Source organism: Saccopteryx leptura, chromosome 4 (genome assembly GCF_036850995.1).
Source record: "Saccopteryx leptura isolate mSacLep1 chromosome 4, mSacLep1_pri_phased_curated, whole genome shotgun sequence".
Lineage (NCBI taxonomy): Eukaryota > Metazoa > Chordata > Mammalia > Chiroptera > Emballonuridae > Saccopteryx > Saccopteryx leptura.
This window is the reverse complement of record NC_089506.1, coordinates 78638888-78659016: the sequence shown is the minus strand read 5'-3', so window position 1 is coordinate 78659016 and position 20129 is coordinate 78638888. Positions and strand designations below refer to the sequence as shown.

Genomic DNA, 20129 nt, shown 5'->3' with positions numbered 1-20129 from the left:
AAAATAATAACTTTTGGGATTTTTAGATGCTTGGTAGAGAATAATTGTAAATTATGTATTTAATTTAAGAAGATCCTTAGAGACTTAACCATGATAGAATCATCTTGCTAACTTAAAAGAAATCAAAGATTTAATAATACCTTATTTAAACTTCTATACAACTTAATTTCATAGAGACTAGCATAGTAGTTAGTATGGATATTGAATGCCATTCACCCCAAAATAAAACAAATATTTCCTTTGCATATGCTATGGCTGTATTTTGACTTTTCTTGCTTGTCAAAGATTTAACTACATTAACCTGTTATTCATAATATTTCTGAAAGATAATTTCAAAAAAATTTTAATATTATATTTATAAGATTACATAATTTTACAGAATTCACAAATTCTTCTTTTTGTTATGATTTCAGTGTTACTTCCTTTAAAAGAAGACTTTAAAAGAGTGATAGCAAGAACCAAAATAGATTTCTTTTTAATTTCTTTTATTATTTATTCATTTTAGAGAGGGGAGAGAAAAAGCGAGAGAGAAGGGGAGAGGAGCAGAAGGCATCATCTCCCATATGTGCCTTGACCAGGCAAGCCCGGGGCCCCGAACCTGCAACCTGAGCATTCCAGATCAACACTTTATCCACTGTGCCACCACAGGTCAGGCCAAAATAGATTTTCTTTACACTTTTGTAAGTCATTCTAGTAAACTAATTTAAAAACATAATTGAGCAACAGCATTTAAGATGTAGTGATAGTAACTTTGAAGTATATATTATATACCTTAAACTTATATAATATTATATGTACATTATATCTCAACTTTTAAAAGTAATTGGGAATTCTAAACAGGTAACAACTCTTGAAAAGCACCTTACCATTTCTGATGTGCTTTCAAATAACTATATATTATCACAATTCATTCCTCATAATCTTCTTTTTAAATAAATAGAAGCCCTGGCCAGTTGGCTCAGTGGTAGAGCGTCAGCTGGCATGCAGGAGTCCTGGGTTCGATTCTCGGCCAGGGCACACAGGAGAAGCGCCCATCTGCTTCTCCACCCCTCCCCCTCTCCTTCCTCTCTGTCTCTCTCTTCCCCTCCCGCAGCCGAGGCTCCATTGGAGCAAAGTTGGCCCGGGCGCTGAGGATGGCTCCATGACCTCTGCCTCAGGTGCTAGAATGGCTCTGGTTGCAACAGAGCAATGCCCCAGATGGGCAGAGCATCGCCCCCTGGTGGGCAGGCCAGGTGGATCACGGTCGGGCACATGCAGGAGTCTGACTGCCTCCCCGTTTCCAACTTCAGAAAATAAAAAAAAATAATAATAATAAATAAATAAATAAATAGAAAAGTTATCTTTATTATCTCCAATTTCCATTTGAGAATATGGGGGTTCTAGTTGACTAATTCAACATTCCCTAGGTAGTAAGTAATGTAATCAGAACGTGAAATCAAGTTTCCAGATTGTTCTCATGACTCCAAATTGTGTGTAGATTAGCAAATCTCAAATCTAGAGCTATCGTGGTAATGAAATACTTCTCTTAAATAGTCATACCAATTTTTTTTGAAATAATATAATGATATTTTTGTGGGAAGCAATTCCCCAAAATTACCTTTTACAATTTACAAAATTTACAAAATTACAATTGTGGATAAAGCTTGCAAAATTAAGTTTTCATATTGTATTAATAATTAATTTTTTTTGCTAACCTAACAGAAGTGAACTAGAAAGAACAAAAATATATCAGTTGTCTTGACACTGTCACAATTGTTTTACTCATCACAGCTATGCCTCTGAGATCTGAAAACATTCATTTCAACGTTGACAGCCTATTAACAATCTCAACATTGTGGACTTCTGTTCAGTTTGCTATGGGCAAGAGACTACGCCTTTAAACAAGCTGGTGGATCGATTGATATTTGGTAGAATCTTATTTTAAGACTCTTTAAGGAACTGATTTATGCACAATTGATCTGATCAGCCATGCAGTGATTTATTAGCTAAGATGGCCAAAACCCTTTTTTCATGCAGTAGTATTTCACCTCATCAGAGGTAGAATCATTATAGGAAGCTACTGAGAAATAAGAAGTTGAACCTGCTGATCTGAGTCCTTATTTCCCCCAACCTATGTATCTACCAACCAGTAAGAGCAGGGCACTAAGACTAGAGGTGCTGGGTGCTCATACAGTGCTGAGAGATGGCTGGGGTAGATTAAAGGGATTCTAATATTCCTTCACTCTGAAACATTTCCAGACAACAAACTCGTTCATTTAGTTTCATGAGCAACTCATTCCTTTAGTTTCTAGCACATATTTTTTTCTTTCTTTAACCACAGTAAGACAAATGACTTGTATTACTTTGTAATTATGGTGTTTAACTAAACATAAGAACAACAACGTGTATAACAAGGGTTGGCAACCTACACTGTACAAGTGGTCGCATGCGCCCACGCTAACATGCACTTACACTACCAATGTTACAAAAGATCCAATTCTGAATAGCCCAAACACATTCACCTGTGGCAAAATAGATATTTGAATGTGCCAAACACTTACTTATATTTTCTATATGGGGGGGGGAATATCTATAGCTTCTATTTTGCATAAGCACTCACTCTTTTTAAAGTCTATCTCCCAGCCAGGTTCTTTATCCTGAGTCTCTATTGACTGTTAATTAACTCCTTACAATATATTAACAAATACTTAAGGGAAGAAATGTACCAGGGTAAGGCATGGCCATTCTGAGTGATAGTTCTACTTTAGAATATTTACTCAACACCTCCTCTTCTTCCATTCAATTTGCTACTGAGAGCTCAAAGCCAGGAGTCTTAACTCAGACTCAAATATACATATCCCCTAACTCGATAAAAATTCCACACATTGCAGTGATTTCAGGAGATATGACCTGCTAATAGCTACCCCCCTTCCTTATTCTTCTGTAAAAGAATAAACACTGCCACTTCCCTGCCTGCTCCCACCCACACTATGGAAGCAATAAATGAATATGCAACATTCTACAACTAAAGATTTGACAACCACACATTAGAATGATTATGCATACAAAAATGTTGAGGAGCAGTACATTATTTCACCACCTATGTGCTACAAAAATTATAAATAGCTTTGATTAAAAATCCAGATTAATTAAACCCAGTTACATAATTTCTGTTCAAAACTATTCTCTGAGCTACACCTTTGCTTTACTTTGACAGATGATTCCTCTAGAATATGCTGAATGAATGCACAATTTTTAAGATGAATACTGTTTCAATACGACAAACCTTAAAATATAACAAAAGAACAAGATAATCTACAGAATATATGAATGTTTTTCTAACTCTCCCAGGAGGTACAGCACCACCTGTCCTTATTACTAAATCAGCAATGCCAAAATGCCACCAAGTAAAACTACTGAACGGGTTCAAAAGAAATACAATCTGCTTCTTTCTGTACACTGCTCACAAAAATTAGGGAATCAGGGAACATGCAGATACTCCAGTACTTTCAGCCTTTTGTACAGTGTATTTTCACCAATGAAATAAAAGTTGGTTTTGCATCTCATTTGCATAATTGAACAACTTTCTTTGGCTTGTCGTTTGCTTTTCTGATGTTCTTGTTTAATAATTAAAAAATGCTTCTTTTTATCGCTTCATATTCATTTTGAAATGTCCCTTAATTTTTGTGAGCAGTATATTTGTGCTATTATGTATTTTTGTGTATTTGTGATCATATATTCAAAACAAGAAAACTTTACTGAAAGGATCCCAGGTGAAAATTTGCAATGAAAGAACCCCATCAATAAAGAAAAAATATAATCTGGAATCTGGAGTTATTATTCTCATCAGATCTTTGCTGTTAACTAAACTTTGTGTTTAATCTTCCCTGTTAATGCAAGTAGCTTTTGTTTCAAAACTTTGGCTGGATTAGTATTTTGATAATTACCTATTAAAAAAGGTAAAACTCCATGTTTATAGTCCATTTTATAATTTAAGTTATAATTTAGATTACATTTAACACATTATAATAGAATTAGTAAAATTCAATTTATTTATATGTAAAGTTCAATTTTCCAAATAAAACTTTTCCAATGTTATTAGTGACTTAAAAGAATCTTTTCTTTTAGTTAATTGTATTTTCTTTGCACCAGTTTTATAAAAAGAATAAGACACTCCAGGGAAAATATTGAGCTGGTATATAATGACTTTCTGTTTGTTGAAATCATTCACTCTTTGGACTTGTGAACCACAGAGCCTCCACAACTCAGCAAATCCCAGCATAGCACAAGCCATGTCATGTCTTATTGCTTTAACATAGTCCTCACATTCCACTTCCCCCTCCCCAATGTAGCTAAGCAGCTCAATATTGATGAGTATAGCAACAACTGACATCATAATCTGTGGAATACAGTCCTGCCAGTAAGCACAGGCTGTTACTATTTAAAGAATACAAATATTTCTTAACGTGGCACCACTTGGGATGCATATTTTAGTTTTAGACCCAAAAGGTTCTTAGAATGTTGTCTCATGTAATTTTGTTTAAAGGGGAAATGTAGTTTAGTAAAACTCTCAGTGGGTTTCTGCATTGGTTTAAACAGCAAGTCTACCATCTCTGAATAGTTAAACTACACATTTACATGGCCAGAGTGCCAATGAGTATGTTTCATCAGACATTTCTGGAAACTGTCTGGCCAATAGGAGAGGTTTGAAATGGTTCCCTAATCACTGTTGAAATCACTGATAGTACTGTCTGTCCACACTATGACAGACAAAAGCTGAAATGTATTAAACATAGCAATCCATCATCCTGCAGATGGAAAGCAGGAGCCAGGCCAGTTCAGAGGCAGTGACTACCCGCTGCTTAACAAAGGCTGGAGTCCTGACAGCTTGGTCCCTTCCTAGCTCCTCACTATCACCCTCCATCTAAGATGAATGAGTGTAATCAATGAGGGAGAAAGCCTGCTGAGGACCTAAAATTCAACCATTGTTACATTTAAAGTGCTGGGGTTTGTTTTTTTTTCCTAATCAAAATTGTTGCTTAAACAGTTTTCTCTAAATTTAAGTAAAAGAATGATCAAATGAATGAACTGTAGATTTAAGAAAGCATATTCTTAGAAAATATTGCAGTAGTATAGAATTAAGTTTGGAGAGCTAGCTTTGAAATAAAAATACACCAACTCTGAGGAAGTTTTTCTAAAAAAAAAAAAAGTCAATTAAGAGGAAGTTTACATTGTTTAAAGCAACTTAGTAGTGATATTTTATTTTTGAATGACCAGATTATTTACTAAGCCCCAAATAGAAATGAATGGTTATTAGCTAAAGTTCAATTCATTTTGCATACTTGTTGCATACTTGTAAGGACAAAATAGCCAAAGGGAGGGAAAAACCCTCAACTGCTAACAGCACATTAACAAAGTATAGATACGAAAGACACTTTTCTTTGGGTTGCAGCCTTGTCATTTCCAATTTTCTGCTCTTTGGACATGCTTGTATTCAAATTCTGGAACATCCATTCAGCATATCAATCCTAATTAGACAATCTGGATCTGGAAAGGATGAGAGCTGGGTCATTTGCATAATTTAATCATAAATACTCAGTGATACATATTTCCAAATGCATTTGTACAATTATCTTTTCATCCTTGGGGCAATGGTATTAATATGATTAGGCAATATTTCTGGAAAAAAACAGACAAGTATGCACTCTTTTTAACTGCAGCTTAGGGCGATATGAAAAATTAATTAATTTCTGAAGAAAATCAATTTCTCTACGTGACCACATTAGACATTGCTAAACCAAGACTCAGAACCTCTCTCAATCACTCTATTTTATCAGGCCCTTTTAAATTCTGATTAGCATGTGAACTCTTCAATAGAAAAACTAGTAATGTATCAAAAAGCATCTTAAATTTTGAAGAGATCTTTCTGCCTACATTTCATTTCGGATATGCTACCCTGCTTTACTTTAATGCATTGTTATTTAACCAGTCAATGAGAAGTCTGTGCTTTTGGTGTGAACTCATCTTGAGTGATTTTTTATTAATGTACATTAACCAATTTCAAGGACAATAGCATAAGGTTACTTTTAAAATGCTTTCTCAAGAAATGGAAAGAAATAAATTTATATTAATCTAAAATAATCTTAATTCACACTAGACTGTTTATGAACAAATTAGATAAACCAAGTTGTCCCAAAGAGTACCATTGTTATAAGAAAAAACAATGTAACATACTTAGTAGAGATATAAAAACCCAGGTGGCTAATCTGATTTTTTTAAAATGAGATTTGGTTTTGTATGTTGGTTAGTACAAAAGAAAGTAGTCACATTTGTGAGTTTAAATGCACTATTCTTTTCAATCAAAGGAAAAGTAGAAATTACTGCATGCAAATATTCAATATTCATTTAATTTGCATAAAGGTGCTTGAACAAATTTTTTATTCTAACAAGCTCATTTTTCATGCGTTTTGTCTTTCATCCTAATCTAGCATCTGTCATTCCTTTTTGAAGTTATTATCGGCCCAATTCCCTCTTGGACATGGTTGCTGGGTGACCGGTATCTTAGCACCCACTTTGACAGGAACAGATGTGAATCTGATCAAGAGATTTCCCAAGAGTACCTGAAATCACAAACAACTTTTGTGAAAAACAAACAGCATCCCTGTCATGGGCTCTTATTTAACCCACACCCTAAAAGAAAGAGTAAAGACGTTTACTTCATTTTAATTTTATTTCCTAAACTTGAAATAAAATGCCTTAAGAAAAAATAAATTATGTTTTTACACTGTTGAATTTGGGAGATTCACCTAAATATCAACAGATCAAAAATCCAGTTTGTTCTCTTTTAGACTAAATGTTTATAGGAAAATTTTAAGATAAAGTGTTTATATTTCATGCATAATTTCACTAGAGTTTCTGCAAAAAAAGAAAGAGAATTATTCTGAAGATAATTTAGATGATAAAGATATTAAGAAGATGAAATTAGTTTGATGTCTGAAGGCTTCTTATTTTAAGTACAATGTAGAACTCTGTGCAATATTAAAAATTATTCTACTTTTACAAAATCATCTCAAATACAAAAGTTCCATCTCTCCTTTCATGCATTTTAGAGCAAGATTTTTTTAAGGTAATTTTTTTCTTTTTCAGTTTATGAGGTATATTCCGTCAATCATTATTAGAAACAGAGCTGCAGAGTGCCACTGGAAAGCAAAAAAGGTCACAGAAACTTCATACTATCACCATTACAAAAGCCAAAATAGGTTGCCTTCCCTGAACTAGTCTTTTTAAGAAGGGCATAATGTGATTGAGTCATGTGACCTAACTCCTTTCCTTTTTCCATCACAGAGAAAATGCAGAGCAATAGTTGAAGCAAACTTTCAAATTAAAAGAAATATTTAATCAGATATTGGTATTTTATAAATATGGCATCAAAGTGACTTAGATAAAATCCAAATAATTGATTTAATTTTTGAACTTCATTAACAAAACCAGTGTCAAAGCAAGTTAGAAATATATTAGCTTAAAGTAAAAGAAAGTTGTTGTCGTTGGTTTTGCCACATGATAGACAATAAAAAAATAAACACATGTTTAAAACTCTAAATGTTTTCTCCTTCATGATGATTACTTATGATAGTAAGAACAGAAGTAAATCTTCCTTTGAAAATGTCAATGCTCTACTTCAAGAATTGATTTATTATAACCAACCTTATTAGGAATTTTTATGTTAAGTCTTTGTAGGAAAATAACCAATTATCCAGATGGTTTTATCCATGTAAAGTGATAAAAGAAGTGAAAGGTTTTTGATATTCTTTTAATTTTTTAATTGGGAAAAGAATTTGCTAACCTAGGTTCCAGAATCCAATCATGGAATTAGTTAGCCATCAGAACTGTAACAGCATATATTTTAGTGGCGGTATGTATTCATTTGTGTTGCTTTACCATTTATAATATGTTTTTGTATAGAGAAGATTGAAAGCAAGTCATTATATATAGAGAAGTAGATTCTATAACCAGTAGTGGTCATTTAATTCCTTCAGTTATACACAGAAAGATATTATAACTGAACCCATTTATATTACTTATTCATTCATGTATATATGATAAAGCATTTTGATAGTCCAGAAATTAAGCAAACTATTATATACATAAATTCCTCTTTATTTTGAAGATGTGATTAATTTCAGTTTTCAACATAAGCCAGTTCACATAACTAAAGTGAATCCAACTAAAATAAAAATAGCTTTTCTGTATCCAAATTATCAATAATCACCACTTTCACTTGTTACTACATATTAAGGGTAAAAGAAACTATATGAAAACCCCTTCAGGTGGTCTAACTAAAAATAAAATAAGAAATATAACAATTTAAAATGTTTAAAAATAATAAAAGTTAAATATATTCATATAAAAATCCTTATTCTATAATGTTATCACAGGAACAATGCCTTTAAAAAAAGTTTCTTCCTGTATTTGGGCTGATTCTTCAAGGGACAGAAATTAAATTTTAAAAAGTACAAATTCAATGTTTTCACATGCAATTAAACAGGTTTATATTTAAACTCTTTACATCTAGGATGTATATTTAAAAGATAGTTTTTTTAAAAAAAAGTAACATCTTAATAACATGTAAAAACCTGTAGAGCTGCAAAATTTTGATGGCACTCGGGTTTAACTGTGAAGTGTTATTCATGAATAGTATTTTTTTAAAATTTCCTAAGAATATCTACTTGTGAAATTTAGTAGCCAAATGTGTGTTAACAGAAAGAAAAATCAAATTTGACCCAGAAGGTTCCAATATTAAGGTTTGAATTGGGATCAGTTCATTCCTTTCCCATGGGGTAACTTGTATAAATGTAATTCTATGGTTTCATAAAAGCAGGTCAAGTTTCTATCCCTGGGGGTCTTTTGGCAATTTGAAGCATGGAAGCACTCTTCCTGGCTACAAGTTCAAATCTGCATGTACTGTCAATGGTTTGAAGAAAAAAAAATCAGTAGATAGCAGACATATATTCATCTTTGATTATAATGTGCACTTGTCAGAGGGTTCTTTGAGGATAAGAATAAAAGTATCAGAGCTCACAAGGCATGAAATATTTTGAAGCCATGTTTAGCTACTTATTTTTTTCTTATAAAATGTATGCATAGCCCATGATGCAAAAAGTAATGTGAAATTTGCTTCTTTTTACTTGTCTAAATGCAAAGATGAAATTCTTACCAAATATTTCACATTTATTATATACAAGATTTTTATTCCACAAGCTTTAAATGAGGCTGAAACTTTTAAGTAGTTACTGTTTTATAAGCTTCTTTCTACTTTGCAAAAAAAAAAAAAATGCATACATGCTTGCACTTTTACCAATGATGTAATGACTTGACAAATGCCATGAAATGATTGAGAAAGTAATTGATTTCAATTTAACTGGACCTGTACCAGGTGTTTTCAAAGACAATTACAGTCTACTACAAGAAGTGGTGATACACATCTCCTTATGTAGACCTGCAGATTAACCCACTGACCTCATTCCTAGCTCAGCTCATTGATGGCAAAGCTTTTAGAAGAGCTATCATTTTCTTTTTAGGTTATAAAATTGTTTTCCTATCATTTATCCACTGATTTTAAATAATATGCTTGCTCTAAAGTGCAAGTAGCGATGAAATAATCCACTGAAAGAAATGGAGCAATGACATCAAGTACATTAAATGTCATTCAATAATGTACAGATTCTAGTTTCTAAGGGTTTAATATCTATTTCACATAAATAAAAATAATTTTCAGATGTAAGTATTCTTCATAGAGAAATAAAAATACACTTTAGTTAGAAAAATAAAGGTCTAGGAAAATTAAGAAAAGTTTTACACCACTGTCCTACTAAGCTTGTAACATTGTGTTATATTTTAAAACATTTAAGTTTAAATTATTTTTCACCATAAAATTAATTTTAAATGTATTTTACATTGTCATTCTGCCCATCAGAATCTGATTTATGTAAAATTTACATTTCAATGCCTTATAGAAAGCAAAATTAAAACCAACTTTATTGGTAGGTTACTTTACTACAACCTGTCCTGTGTCCTATAAGCCTCTGTGTGTGTGTGTGTGTATACATATACACATACATAGATAACGATTTTTCTAACAAAGATGTAATTATTTCAGCATACATACATAGACTACAAACGGAAAGGTCAATATAAACAAAAATAGCCACCACAAAGGACTCTAAAATAATGATGAAGATTTTATACTTGTTGCACACAGAAGAATATCCATCATAGTATAAAATATATGACAATTAAAAGTGCTCCAAGTTATTAATTTAAAATACAAAGGAACTATGAAACTAAAAACTGCCTAACTTAAGAAATAAGTATCATTTCTAAAAATTAAGCTAAATAAAAATCATATATTTTAAATATAAAATATAAGTTAAATCTGTTGAATATATCAGTATATTTTAGCAGAACTGTGAAGGGCTCAAAGATTTGTTATACATTCAGAGATTCACATTGTTCGTGCATAAACAAAATGTCTTTGAAATGTGAGACTGAATAAGACAGCATTTCACTGTTGCTATTAATAAAATTCCATAATATAATCATTTTAAGATTTTAACAAAATAACTCATCATTTTGATATGTGAATCAAATATTTAATATATTCTAGAGATTTTTTTTCATTATCTTTACTTAACAAATAACTAGTATTTGTTAATTGAATAAGCAGGTATTTACTGCAAGTGTTTCTATGTGTTTCCATCAAATAAATCCTTTTCAACTAGTATTCTTTCTTTAATAATATGTTTTGTTTGTCTTTGAAAAAAGGTCCCATTTTCTTGTTGTGACTAAAAGAGTAATCTAATTTTTTAGAAACATTTGATACCATACCAATTCAAAGATGTTACTGTCGTTATTTAATATTTTGTTTACTTCTTCATTCAGTTATTTTAGGAAAACAAAGACATTCTTAAATTCTTCAAAGTTACTAAAAGTATCTAATCTATTTTGTTGTCTATTTCAATATTGCTTTGTAAAAATCATGCTTGAAAAGCACATTCAATTTTCTGTCAAACATGTTACTTTCCCTCATGATCCACTGTAGGATTATTCTATGTTTATTTATAGTTAAATTAAATTTATACTCTTCAAATCACAGTAAAGTATTTTGACTCCCCCCCTAGAAATACATAATATCTTCCAGGTATAGTATTCATCTTACATAATAATATGTTTTAATGATTCAGTTAAGCTTTTTGTCTTTTCATTATTCTCTAAAACTAAAAAAAAACAAAACACAAAACTAGCTATTCAGTATGTGGTTGTGCTGTAAAGTTTTTAGACACTTCAATAAACTTATAAAAACAAAAATGTAAGTCCAATTAAATAATGACATAATGAGGATTCCAGTTTATCAAGTTGTCTTTGACAACTTTCACTCAAATCACGTACATTCAAATGTGCAAAAGAATCCCAGCCTGATATCTTGGATCAAATCCAACATAATTTGACTCAGAAAGCAACGGACCATACCTTTAACAAGTCATTGACCATTTCTTTTTATTTTGTTTTTTGTTTTTAATTGATTTGAGAGAAAGATACTGATTTATTGTTCCACCTATGCATTCATTGGTTGATTCTTGCATGTGCCATCACTAAGATGGAACCTACAATGTATGGGAATGACGCTTTAACAAACTGAGCCACCCAGCCAAGGCAGTCAATTCAACATTCAATTTAGAAAATCTACATATAAATTTTTTACTGAATGAATTAGAATCTTCTTACTTCATAAAGTAAATCCAAATCAGGACACAAAAGAAATGTAAAATGTACTTGGTTCAATCTCCCTGACTTTGGACTAAGTGGCAGTGGTGATATGGGTCATTCCCTATTCATGATTATATTCTATATTATATGACCTTTATCTGTTATTTTATTCCACTAAATTTAATTCTATCATTAATTTTTTTAAAAGAAAAGCTTTCATTGACTAATGGCCTAGTTGACTAATTTATACCATAGAAAATACTGTTCATAGTCATTTGCACATTTTAATATTAAGTGAATCATCAACTGTAATGGACACTCTTAAAAGATTCTCAGAACCTTCTCAAAGTAAATAAATGCATCAGAATAAAGTGATCCACCAGTTAATCTAATAATAACTAATTACTAAGCCAAACATAAATATACCATCTCCGGTGTTCTTATTTTCCAAAGAAATAATTTGGTGAACTATTTACACTATTCTAATAAAAGCATTTCTATACTGTGACACATACTACAAAGTAAATATCAGTAATTTAAAGTTACTTTAAAAGAAGCTACTGTAGCAAAAAACTACTTTTGTCTGGAAATTTTCTGACAAACTGAGAAGAAGGAAAGTAAAGGAATTAACGCACAATGTAGGTTCACAGAGCCTCTGCTATTCCTGAGAAGTGTCTCTGCAGATCGGAGCCTTTGATATTACACTTATCTGACCCCTATTAGGTGGACTTTTAATTAAGGGTTTTCTTTATTTAAAATAATTTATTGAAAATTACAAATATAATAGAACAGAGGTTCCTTAATGCAGTCTCCAAGTCTTAAATATGTTTTAATGTATTTTAGCTAGAGTTTTTACACTGAAGCACTTAGGAAAGAATATATATGTATATATGCATGTATGTATATAAGTAACCAGCCAATCACAATTCAATAACTCAGTAGTTAAGAGAATGGCACATGTTGGCACTTGCTAATGTCATTCTGTTCTTATAACAGTTTAAACTTTAAATAATAAAACTTTATCTTAATTATTTACTTAAATACCCAAATACTTAATAACATTTTTTTACATCTCCTGCTATTCTGTGGGTAAGAAAATTGATGTAGCTTTTTTTTTCTTTCTTTTCTTTCTTTTTTTTTTTTTGGTGGTGGTGGTGGTGGTGGGGAACACTGAAAATGAAATCCTTGGAAGGTAAATTTCAGGCAACATTTAACTTTTTTAGAGGACCATCTAACAAAAAACTTAAAATCAAAATGTTCTGTGAATCTAGAAGACTCATCTGTACCTATTTAGAAGGCATACTTCAAATAAATTTCTTCAAAGATTCAAAGGGAGACAGTTAACAACCTGTGAGAGTTTCATTTCTTACTACACTTTGCAATACATGCTCTGTGTTGCTAATATAATACAATTTAAATGATTATTTTACTTGATTAACAAAGGCAATTGTATGAAACAATTTAGTAGAACAACTTGGAAAGATAAAATAATACTAATTGATAGTCAAAACACAAATTGTTACTAAAACAACAACTACTTGGTTCCACATTAAGCTAATTTATAAATGGTACTTACACTACTAAAACAAAATATAAAATTAAAAATAAAGCATATTATGTTTTCATATGCTGGTGAATCACACATGGTAAATCAGCAAAGAGAACAGTGATTTATGCTCAAATCCAGCCAAGACTTTAATCAATATTGGGTGTCACGTCTCAGGAGGTTGGGGGAAGTAGTGAGGCAAAAACAGACTGGCTAATAGTGGTCTCAACAGTTTATATTCAACTCTGTGAAGTGTAGTAGATTAAGCAAAAAATAACAGCAGATTTAGAAATAAAATTGAGTTAAAAATTGTGTATTAAATACAAGTGCAAAAATATTTTTGCAGGGGCATTCTTAAAAAGGAAAGCTTGTCCAGCAATTTATTATTCATAAATATTTGCAGCTTCACAAAATAAAATATCATATGTGCAAATCAAATCAAGTGTCTTAGAGCATTAACTAATAATCTGTGGAGTTCAGAAAGTAAACCATCTTCAGTAAGCACTTTTCACAATAATGACTATATAATATTATTAGATTAACTCCAAAAAAAAAAGGTTTGAAAGATATTATCCAAATAACTCATTTTGAAGATTTTGTATTTTGCAATATAATTTGACTGAAAAAGGTAATGTCTAGGTTATAATGTTCTTAGACTTTATTTATACATTAGTTATTAAATTATAATTTACTAAAATTTTAATGTAGACAGAAATAAGTGGTGGGACCAAACTAAAACTTTTATATTTAGGCCTCAGTCTCCTAATTATGCCATATTCTTTTTGAAATGCTATAAAAATAAACATTAGACTTTATAGGAGTCATTAATCGACTGCAATACAAAAACTTCAAAAGCATAGTCTCTCTTCATTTAAAGTATTTTTTTTATTTCTCTGTGCCAAGTATAATTATCTGTTAGAAGTAAATCTATATTTGTGTTGAAACTTTCTATGTAGATGCATAAGTTTGTGAAGTGTGTGCCACTGAAAAGCAAGAAACGGGGGAAATGTTAAATAAATATAGACTGGTTCTGTGTGCCATCTTTATTAAAACTCCTGATTAAAAACAATTAGAGCCAAGAATTGGAAAATATTTTATACTTAGTATACGAAAATTTCATCCACATATTACTACTAAACAAAAAAGACTTGCAAAGTCTTTCTATTTGCTATCTATGGATGATATTAACTTTTAAGACAAAGGAATACTGTTTGTGAATATATGTATATGCATATAAAATGTCTGTAAGCTATTCAAGTTAAAAACTCCACAAATCTAGGGCTACATAGTACCCAAATCACAATTTGGTCTGAGAAATCCTGACACAAAATCATCTTCTGGCAGTATGCAAAAAATAAGTACGTTATTTAAAATAAAAGAGTCACTTCTGATTACCCGAATTCACAGAAAATTGCATATTAACCCAAATCTACAAACAAGAGACTTGACTCATAAGAAACTTGACCATGTACATAATTACTTTTCTTTTTTTGTTGTTGTTTAATGGCTACCAGTTAATTAAGTGACCTCTGTTGCAACAGCCAAGTTCATGCAACTAATGTTTAGTTTAAAAATAATAATTGAAGGAAGCTGATCAAGGTCAGACTTGGTCATTTGACAACTTTTAAATATATTTCCTTCCATTTTCTCTCATGTTTTGAGACCCTTACTTTTAGCTTTACCATCAAGCAGGTGATAGTCTCTGTTTCATCTCCTCGTGGTAATGACAGAAGGCTTCAATATTTATTCTAGTTTTTATAGAGAGTACACTGATGCAATAGCCCCAAGCAAATTAAACCCACTCTAAGGGTTGTTATTAACTTACTGGGCCACTTTGAGCAAGTTTTTGAACGTCATTTTCCTTTAACATCTTTCGGGTCCCTCAGATTCCCTGGTATCTAAATGCTATCAAGACACATAATTTAGATATATGTTCTATAAAAAGCTGAAAGTGTTAAGATTAGATGTTTCTTATACACTAAGTATATATTGTTGTATATAGTTTGCTTTATTTTTTTGCACAGTTTCTCTTATCTTCTGCATGAGCTGTTTCTTTAGTCCCTTAAATAGCCAGAGGTGAAGGAAACCAGAATGAAAGAAATCAATATATCTAAGTGAATAAAGATTTGAATAGCAAAGGCATAAACTGGACTTGAATGAATAAAAGTAATTTAAATTTTTAAAATTCAAAATGAAAAGTATTTTAGGTATTGCTTTTAAAGTTAACGAATAAGACAATAACACTTGTAATTATCATGTGAAATAACAATGCATACACTGCAAACTGTATATTGTGGTGAAAGAAGGTTCAATTATAAGTTTTCTATTTTCTTAGTCACTGGCAGAGTTAGGAAAACCCAGGTAGATATCTGCAATTACACATCTTTGAAGGTTAACGGCTGCTGTTTTTGCATGTAATAGGTTTTGAGCAACTCTTGTGCTTATAGATCAAAATGCAATAGTAAATCAACAGACTTACCATGTATAACTTAAAAATAACCTAAAATAGAGTTTTAGAGTAACATGTAATTGCAACGACCAGGTGACTGAAATATAATTAGAATATTGGTGTTATATTTTTGAAGAGATAAACAATTTTATTGGGTTTAACTTATTTTGGCTCTAAGTTTGAAGTCTAAAGAGCAACTGTTAATCCCGGGCAGGGGGGATAAGAAATTTTGCCAATAACTTTAAGAATATTCTCTAATCATATGGATAGGACTTCAATTTCAAAGTCTAAGCAAAAATTTCAGAAAAATAAACAAGGAAATAATTGTAAGAGATGTAACGTTATCTGCTTTACATTGATTATAACGCTACAGTCATTGAGAGAAGTTTTCTCTAGCAATTTGTGTGTGTGTGTGTGTGTGTGTGTGTGTGTGATGTGAAATGGCCATTAGTTATCTAGTATAGTGCATGCTTTAAGAAACACACAAAGAGGATTTCAGAGAGAGCGGTTTGATTCCTGAAGAGAAAAACAGTAGCACTTCACAGTTTACTGGGTAGATAGATTGACAATTTTATAACAATCATATCTGAACAGGCTTCAAATTTCAACTAGCATTCTTTATAAAAAACTCCGTAACAATTTTCTGCCCTGATTCGAATAGATCTAAAGAAAAGTATTTTTAGCAAATATGTTATCTTCTGTACGTCCAAGGGTTCCAATTATCTCAGTAAATGGCGTTTAGTGATCAAGATTTCCCCTCAATCTTTACTGCCACCTGTCCATACTCTTGGACACGCGTGCGTACACGCACACACGCGCGTTCTGAGCATTCATCCTGAAATAGTAGAAATGAAGATCCAAAATACAGACACACACTCTTACCCCATGCAAATAATGGCAAATAAACACGAGAAGTTTCTGGCTAGGTCAGGATGGGACATTTGTTGAGTTGGAGTTGGTCTTTTCGTTTTACAGCTTTCCAGGGGCACTAGCCTAGGGTGATCTACCAAGGAAGAAATAATTAAAGCTTTTTCGCTTCGGTTTCCTTCTGGTCGTGTCCTATCCCCTTTTCTTTCCCACCTCAGTTTCCCTAGCTCTACTAGGGGCACCCACCCTGACAGAGTAAAACTCCACTCTTTCTCCGGGTCTTTCAACGATTGGGAGGGTATGGAAGTCTCCGCGCAAATTTCACGGGGAGTTCTCACGCGCCCGCTTCTGGTCTACAACTTTCCCTACTCGCTTTCTCCCGACAACTGAACTTTCCAGCGAACGGTGGGGACAAAGCAGAACTGGGAAAGCGGGTGACACGACTACTTCTACCCCGAAACTGACAAGTTACCCCACTCCCGCCCCCTCTCGGTAGGTCCTCCCCCAGTGAAAGTTCATTAGCATAAAACTGGTCTGGCTGGGCTCCCGGTCCTGCGGCCTTCAGGGTTCGCGCGCTTTGCCGGGATGGAGAAGCCACCGCACGGGCTCCTGTACTGAGATCCAAAGAGCCTCCTAGTGCAAAACCTGCACCTGCTCATTGCGTGAGCTACTAACCTTAAACTAAAAAAGAAAAGAAACGGAAAAAAACAAATAAAGAAGGAAAAGGAAAGGAAAGATAGGCAAAGAAAGAACAGTGTGTGGAGGTAGAGAGAACGCAATCGAGGGAGGGAGCTGTGTGGTCTTCCTTCCCCTTGTCTCCAATTCAGCTTCCCAGAGTCACAGGCGCCCGACCACCTCCCCCTGCAGAAGAAAACCCGCCGGTCCCCTCGATTCTGCCCCGGGGCAGCGAACTCCTTTATCTACTTTGCACACGCACACAGGCACACGTGCGCGCACACACAGACCCCTCCCCTCGGCGGGCTTCCCCTCAGGGTTTTGGGGCTGAACTCGCTTCGGGTCCCTTAGGATTGCCCCAGGCCGCTGGGCCTCTAAGGTCGCTCCCCTCCCGACCTAGAAGTAGCCCACTGCCTAGACTACCTCCCGCTTCCCTAACTTCCAGCATCCCAAACCCTGCCTGGCAGGGTCACGACCTCCCTCTGCCCCCCGGCCAGCCCCTCCGGTGCCCCGCTCGCTCGCGGGGGAACCCGGTCCGAGGGGAGCGCACACTCGGGCGGCCGCGCTGAGAAGAGACCCCAGACGCCGGCGCAGCCAGGGGAGGGGCGGTGACACCTGGAAAGGCACGGTTCTCCTCCTTCCCGCCCCCTCACCCCGGGGGTTGGGGTTCCCGGGTCCCCCAGCAGCCCAGCCCCTGCGGGCAGGCGCGAAAGGAGCGGACCGTGCCGGAAGAACGAGGTCTGGGTCGGGTGAGATGGCTACTTCTCAGAGGTCGGATCCGCCGGCCAGCCCCGAGGACGGGGAGCCGAGGGCCGCGCTCACTGGGGCGCGCGGCTCGCGGGCGCGCGGAGCGAGCGGCGCCGGGAGGGAAGCGAGGGAAGGGCGAGGAGTCGGAGGGGAAAGGACCCCGGGCGGCGGAGGCTGCCCCCCGCTCTTTACCTGGCGTTGGTGCAGTCATTGTAGAGGGTCTCGAAGTCCTTCCTGGAGATGAGTTTGCAGCGGTTCACTCCGGGCTGGATGGCGCCCAGTCCCCTCAGGATGCGAACCTGCTCCACATTGCACACCACCGGCGTGATCTCCAGCCGCTTCAGCTTGGTGTAGACCGTGTGCAAGCCCCCCACCAAGTGCTTCAGGAACAGGTCGAAAGCCTGGGGCAGGCAGATCAGCTCGCAGCCCTCCACCGTGAAGGAAGCCACTTTGGCCCCCCTCAGATCCACCATTTTGCACTCATTATTCTGGGGGGTGTTTTCCACTGGGGACGGGGTCGAGTACACGGGTTTCCCGGGGAGGGGGCCGCAGCTGCTGTTGCTGCTACTGCTGCTGCTGCTACTGCTGCTGCTGCTGCTGCTACTGCTGCTGCTGCTGCTGCTGCTGCTACTGCTGCAGCCGCTGCCGGTGCTCGCGGTGATGGGGGTGCTGGAGGCGCCGCCGCCGCCGCCGGCGCTGATGCCGCCGCCGCCGCCGCCCGCGGTCGCCAGGCTGGGGTTGCAGCTGCCGCCGCCGCCGCCTCCGTTGCCGGCGTTGCCACCGCCGCCTGCGCTGCCGCTGCCGCCGGTGGAGGTGACTGTGGCCGCCGCCGCCGCCGTGGCGATGGACTCCGGCCGGAACAGAGTTGGCCCTGAGGACGCCGGGGGCCCGATGGACGGAGCTGGAGACGAGGTCGCCGAGGAGGTGGAGGTGGTGGTGCCGGAGGAGGAAGCAGAGGTGGAGACCGGGGGCTGAGGGGGGACCAGCTGGGTCGGAGGGATCAAAGCCGCCGGCACGGCCATGGTCACATAGACGGGGGGACGCGAGGAGCAGAAGCGGAGGGGAAAGTTGCCACACACCCCAGGGAGGGCACGGGGAAGACGGGGAGAAGGAGCTCGAGGGCAGCAGCAACAACAACAACTCCGGGAGAGAACGAGGGAAAGGGGAGAAGAGGAGGCGAGGGCAAGAAAGAGCGAGCGCAGGAGGGGCGAGCGCGCGAGGCGCTCTGGAGAGAAACGCACAAAAGTGTCCCGCAAGTCGAAACGCGAGTCCTCTCCGGGGGCTGGGACCGGGGGGCTGGCCGGGGGCGGGGGCGGCGGGGAGGGTCGGCTGCTGTCGTGTGGGTCCCGCGCTAGCACAAAGTTGAGGATGAAGGTGAAAAGGAGGAGGTTTGAAGGACTTGGGTTCTCCCTGGCAAGTACATTGATCAAAGATTGAGAGGGGAATGACAGAGAGAAAATGAGCTGAAAAGTGCAGGCTGCCGGCTGGACGGGTTGTTGTTGTCACACGGTGCAGAGGGGAGGAGCTCCGGAAACTTGAAATACCCTTTGAAGCCGCAAAAACCTCACTCACTAGTATTAACCCAAATTATCCAACCAGGAACTCGGAGCAGAGGCTCCGGGAGCGCGAAGCACAGAGGGAAAGCGAGGGAGCGGAAAGAGGAGGAGGAAGGGGCGGGGGGGGGGGGGCGGATTGGGGAAGAAACTCTGGGAGGGACAGAGAAGAAAAGCCGGAGATACCCAAGTGGCGATCGGAAAAGGAGAAGGGATCGTCTACTTCTCTTCCACTACCGTTAGATTGTATGTCTAATATTCCATTTCGTCCGCGACGACTCGTATTGTTTTCCAAAACCTACTAAGCAACTGCCTGCCAACTTAAGAAGAGCCGGAGCGCTTCAAGCTGTCCTTCAAGGATTGCTCGTTTTTTTTTGTAATGAGATGTAAATGAAAACACATCCCCTCTCTTTTATAGTTACTAAGAAATTATCTTAAGGAAAATTCACATGTAAGCAAAGGGTATGTCTGATGCATCTGATTGTTCTTATCTATTAAGTTATTTATTTGCATAAAGATAGTGAAAATTCGAGGACAGTCTTCAAGTTGT

The 20129-nt window shown here is 36.4% G+C and overlaps 1 protein-coding gene across 2 annotated transcripts in view; it reads right to left on the bottom strand.

The window, feature by feature from the left end:
• The window catches only part of DACH1 (dachshund family transcription factor 1), a 444409-nt gene extending 424736 nt beyond the window's left edge, over nt 1-19673 (bottom strand). For both annotated transcript variants that reach the window (XM_066380790.1, XM_066380791.1), the window contains exon 1: nt 18219-19673. In XM_066380790.1, the coding sequence (XP_066236887.1) occupies nt 18219-19048 (830 nt within the window). In that variant the 5' untranslated portion in view covers nt 19049-19673. The remainder of the gene's footprint in view (nt 1-18218) is intronic.
• Between the last annotated feature and the right edge of the window lie 456 nt (nt 19674-20129).